Source organism: Chaetura pelagica, unplaced genomic scaffold (assembly GCF_000747805.2).
Source record: "Chaetura pelagica isolate M959 unplaced genomic scaffold, ChaPel_1.0 scaffold288, whole genome shotgun sequence".
In the NCBI taxonomy this organism is placed as follows: domain Eukaryota; kingdom Metazoa; phylum Chordata; class Aves; order Apodiformes; family Apodidae; genus Chaetura; species Chaetura pelagica.
In genome coordinates, this window is record NW_009954190.1 from 1,475,200 (window position 1) to 1,480,658 (window position 5,459).

General features: G+C 47.2%; 1 protein-coding gene across 1 annotated transcript in view; it reads right to left on the reverse strand.

Moving 5' to 3' along the window:
• Positions 1–1,030: 1,030 nt before the first annotated feature.
• Positions 1,031–5,459, reverse strand: part of LOC104393564 (glioma pathogenesis-related protein 1-like) — a 9,315-nt gene continuing 4,886 nt past the window's right edge. The window contains exons 3-7 of the mRNA XM_010003075.1: positions 5,144–5,253; positions 2,901–2,983; positions 1,710–1,736; positions 1,499–1,625; positions 1,031–1,145 (exon numbers count right to left, since the gene is read on the reverse strand). Coding sequence (XP_010001377.1) covers positions 1,031–1,145; positions 1,499–1,625; positions 1,710–1,736; positions 2,901–2,983; positions 5,144–5,253 — 462 coding nt within the window. The remainder of the gene's footprint in view (positions 1,146–1,498; positions 1,626–1,709; positions 1,737–2,900; positions 2,984–5,143; positions 5,254–5,459) is intronic.

A 5,459-nucleotide genomic window follows, 5' to 3' on the forward strand; every position in this document is an offset into this window, starting at 1 on the left:
ATCTTGGCTATGGAGGCTCTGGTAGCCAAAAAGCTAAATATAAATAAATATCAAGAGCAATATTTAGAATTTTGTCCACAGCCATATCTGCATTTTGAAAAATGATTTATTGAGGGAATGCTGTGATGCTGAGATGACTCAAGTGCAAGCACTTAACTACCTGGAAGAATAAAGTAAAAAACTTTGCATCCCAGTTCCAGTGTTTTCAGTTAAGATCCAGCCCAGCAGTGGTGCCGGGACTGGGTATATGGACATATGGACAGGTGCTACAGGGTCAGTAGCCCAGAAATGAGGTGGTGAGGGCAACTTCCCAGTCTCCTGTACAGCAGTGGATCTGTGTCCTGCAGTGGGGCGTGATGCAGAGGCATCTAAACCTGCTTCCAAATATATATGGATCACTGCAGTCCAGCTGTGAGTTTGTGCAGTTCTGCTGCTTCCAGCCTCTGCTTGAGCTGAGCAACTGCAGTCAGTAGAGGACATGCCCAACTGAACAAAGCAGCTGTCCCCGCTGTTTTCTGCTTGCTCCAGATGTGCAGGTTCCAGGAGACTCATCCTTTAGCAGCTGTTGAACCAAAAGCATAACTATGGGCACAGCATTATTTTATCTGGAATTTTATACCATCTTTTCCAGCATTGTGTTTCTCAGCACTGTGCCTGTTGGAACTAAATAGGGTGGCTTTTTTGCGCACCAGCAGTCAAGCTTTAGTTTATGTTGCAAATACACAATTGCCACACTTGGGAACCAGGAATTAATCATTTATTATTTGAAACAGCAGACAAAATCTCTATGCTCAGAGGAAAAAAAAAAAAAAAAAAAAAAAGAAGAAGAAAAAAACAATGAAGAAAGATAGCAGTGATATGTGATTATGTGTAAACACAGGTGAAACTATGTCTTGGCATGGATGATGTGTATTTAAAACCAAATTCTAAGCAAAGAGAAGTTCCAGTGGCCCCAGTGCACTGGGAAACTGGGAAATGTGCTGGCTGCCAAAGGATGGAAATGCCAGATCTCACAGGGGTCCAAAAATTGTTAGAAAAAGTGTTGAAATGAAAAACCCCTCCTCTGCATCTTGCTGGAGGAGTGTCCAAGGAGAGAGCAGGTGTGTGCTCTGCCTGAGGCCTCTGCCAGGGCTGGGGCCAGGCTCCTGGGCTGGGCACCCAAAGTTTGGAGTGCAGCTTTCTGCACCTCAATGCTGCCTGGGCAGTGTGCTCCTTTACCCAGTTGATCTTGCTTACACTGCTCCCCTTTGGAAAATACATGAGTTGTTTGAAACCAGTTACTGGTTCTGAGCAATGAGAAAGCTGCTTATCATCTCTCCTAGTTGCTGCCTGCAACAGAGACAGTATTTCTGTACTTCTAAATCATCTGTGGGTGCAAACAACGTCTCTACTGATCTTTGAGCTGCCAGTAACTTATGTGCAGGGAAGGGATGAGTGGACCTAAGTGCTCTTCGTGGTCTTCTGCACGTGTCTCGATCACTGGCGGATGCTTAGAGACCAGTATTTTGGTATGAGCCAGCTGGCCAGTATTGTCAGTATAAGGAGTAACGGCCTTAAAGCAATAACAGTGATGCAGTACTTGTCACATGCAGGTCTGTCCCACTCTGGATACCACCTGGAGTCACCTGTGAACAAAACAAGTTACTTGTTTTCAAGTACAGCTGCACCAAGGGCAACAAGTGGAAGCAGGAACTCTTAGTGGTACTTACTAATGACTTTGTCACGTTCTGAATTTTCTGGAGAAAGAAAAGAAGTGAATGTAAGTAGACTTACAGATTATAAACTATTTGACTCAAAGCAAAAGGGAATGAAGTGTGAGCCTCTGGATGGGCTCAGAAGTACAGCTGTGGGAGCTGTGTTTCTTTCCAGGAAGAAGCAAAGACATGCTGACTTTGGGATAGCCCTGTAGTGACTCCTGGGGCTTTGTTGAGGAGTGCTTGATCAACCATGTTTGACTTCTCCCACCAGTGACTGGCATAGAGAGGATTCAGTCCCCCAGGCATGCTTCCCAAGCTCACTTTGGCTTTTGCCCAGTGCCTTGCATTTAAGATCCTCATCCTGTAACTAGCATTAAAGACTCCCATGCTTCAGAGACTACCTCTTGCTCCTGCAGTGCTGGTGTTTTAATGCCAGCTTCCTGCTCCATTAGTTCACCCAAGGTCAAGTGCTGGGGAGAAGTGTGACTGTACCCTTAGCTCCCTTGGGGCAGATGTCCACAACACAGTGTCTTGTCTTTCTTTCAGGAATTGCAGAAGGTCTTCTCCCCTCTTGATTCCAACCAGCCATAGCAAAGCCAAGTTTAGAAGAGTCAGGTGGGCTGCTGGAGGCTCAAGCTGAGCACCACACCCCCGTGAAGGGCTCTTGTGTGTCAGCCTGGCTCTCTCCCGGTGCTTTGGGGAAAGCAGATGGCCAGCCTGATGTTCACTAGAGTGAGCAGCTTTGGCAGTGCTGTGACAGCTCTCCCCTCCCGCAGCAGCACGGCAAGGGGCAAGGCTTGCTTGGGTCTGCACCAGCTCAAGCCACAGCTCATGCACCAGGTAATAAATAACCTTGAGTCCATGGGAGGGGACATGTATCCCCTTCTGTGCTTCCATTTCTGCAAGTAGTAACTTCTGGCTGGGGTATTAACACCTTAAACTGCATCCACTATATCTTCCGTATCATATCCTCCAGCACCTGAAGAGCTGACCTCGTCCCATCACTCCCTGGGGTGGAAATCAGGCTCTTTCCACCCTCCTCCCCTTTCTTTGTGCATCACTGCTCACTTGGCTTCTGACTGCAGTTTTCCAGATTATATTTAGGAACAGGAGAGCACTGTGCCTGCCTCCTGCCAGTATCTTTTGTGTGCTCTTCCCTTTCCTTGTGTGCTTGGGGAGGAGGGCTGGTTGTCTTCTACTTACGACAGAGCCGGCTGGCACACTGCTCGCCGTGACAGTCACTGCACGCTGCTCCCGTCTTGTACGGGCGCCCTGGGTAATTTCCACTGTGAAGAAAAGTGATAACTGCTCTCAAACTGCCCTTGGGAGGAGAACGTTAACACCTACCACTAATTGCTTCTTAACCTGGGTTTCGCTTCATGTACTCTGATAGGGCAATGGTCTTTGGATGGTCCCTGTCTGAGTGCCCTGTGCTCAAGACATGCAGTGAAGCAGAAGAGGTTAAATGTAATGGGGCAGCCTGTTGTTCAGAATTGTGGACATGGAAGTATTGCAAACCTGGGAATTAAAATAGCCTCAAAGCTGGATAAGTTCTGTGTGTGGAGACTATGGGCTCTCAAAGCTTGTTCTAGCTATGGGGGCAAAAGCAGGCTAAGTTACTGTGTATGTAAATCCATATTCAACCATGAAGGGGAATCTCTTGTGCTGGAGAATCTCTTACAGGTACTGATTTCATCCATTTGTTAGTAAACCATAGAATCATAGAATGGTTTGGATTGGAAGGGACCTTAAAAATCCTCTAGTTCCAGCCCCAATCCCCCCCTGCATGAGCAGGGACACCTCCCAGTAGAACAGGTTGCTCAAAGCCTTATTTTAGGAGCAATGTGTGTCTCCCTGTTTCCTCCCTCTGCTAGCAGTGTGAGCGGCATCAGCTACCTCTGCCCAGGGTCTTAGCTTGATATTACCTGCCCACCTCTGATACTGCACCAAATAGGTCAGTGCTTTGCTTTGCTTGGAGCGTGACCAAAGTGAGATTTAAAGTGGGCCCCAAACTGCCCATAAACACAGGGGTTTCATATGCATGCAGTCCCGGTAGCGCTAAACTTCATGGCAAAACCTCATTACTTTCAGCAAGGTGGGGATTTCATTACTTGCTCTAAGCTGAAGAAAATCCTTTGGGATATATTCACTTTAGAAACTGAAATTGTGCATGCATCTTGCTTTGCCCCTTGGCAAAGCTGAAAATAGTTAAGGATTAGATAAATAAAGAACTCAAGTTCCTGCTTTTCAAAAGAAACAGCTGGATGTGACATTACCCTCCTTCTTCATACTTAACAGCCTGTTGGCAGTGTCCTCACCCGGTAGGAAAGGGCACAGCTTTAATGTCCTCTCTAGGGGCCCTTACCTCCCCAGAGAGCACCCTGCCTGCTCTGCTGGTTGCTGTTGGGGGTGTGGGTGCTGCTCCTCCTCCCCATGGGGTCCCTGCCAATGCAAGTGATCCAGCATAATTCAATTTCTCTACACGACACAGATCTGGGCTAAGGGCCTGAAGGAGGAAGACTTAAGTCATGTCTTGTGGAGGTCTGAGGGACAGCAAGCACCTCCTGGCAGTGCTGAAGGCCTGCTCACCTGTGCACAGGGTTTCTGCACCATCTAGCACAGTGCAGTGCACAGTTAGTGCCAAGAAAGGAAAGGAGAGACTGACCTCAGTGATCAGTGGCTTTTGGCTTGAGAACTGGCAGAGGCAATGGTCCCTCAGCCCTGTTGCATATGGTTCTTCTGAGGAGAGTGGTTTGTTGCTTTGGCACAGCAGCAGCTGGGTCATTTCAAGGTATCTGGTCAAGGGTACATGTTCTTCCAAGGATGAGGCATGGGCAAAGGACTGTCAAACTTGTTTGAGCTTATGGGATGGCCTGGACTTGGCCCAACATGGTATCCATGTAAAGCTTTTAGAGCTGTATTTAGACTATGGAGGCACTAATTAGCTGGAGAAGGGTGAAAAGCATCCATCCTAGCTGGGTATCATACTGCTGTGCATATGAGGGACCTTTGGATAAAGTTTTGCCTTGAGCAGACCCGGTCTCACCAGCAGGCTGCTGCTGCAAGCAGCACACTTCAATTATTACCCAAACCATTGACCTAGAGGGTTAATTCTGCAGGCACACATGGAAGTATTTCCAGACTTTGGGCTTGCACCTTGAGAACTGTATGGGGCCGGCCACCTTGGCACTCAGGAGCAAGGGATTAATTTTCAAACTATCATTTCAGTATTTTCTTGTCAGCATCTTACATTTTTCCCTTTCTAGAAAAAAAAAAAAAAAAGTTTAAAAGCTGGTTGGATAGAAGTGTTCCTCTTTCTCTGTTTTGAGGACAATTTCCTCCCACAAAACACATGAACAGGTGGACTGATGTGATAAAGTTGCATGTTGTGGGAGGAAAGGGGTAGGACTCAAAACCTGTGAAATATTTGTAATGAAAAACCTTACGCGGGCCCATAGTTGCAGATGAAATGAGCTGCATTGGTTATGGAGGTGTACTGCACCCTGGGACAGAAGTGGACAGCACAGCCAACCTTGTAGCTTGTAGCCCAAACGACCTGCAAAGACAGACAAGTACACACTGGTGACAAAGGCTTTGCTTCACCATCTGAAGTGTTAAGGAGAAGACCTGCCCTCCTCTATTTAATCACGACAAATTGGCTGTGAAGGTCTCCTTGGTCAGGCTCCATGAGGGCAGGCAGCAGTGATGGATATCAAAATCACAGTTTGTTCTGGAAAACACCTAATTTTTTTTCCCAGTTCA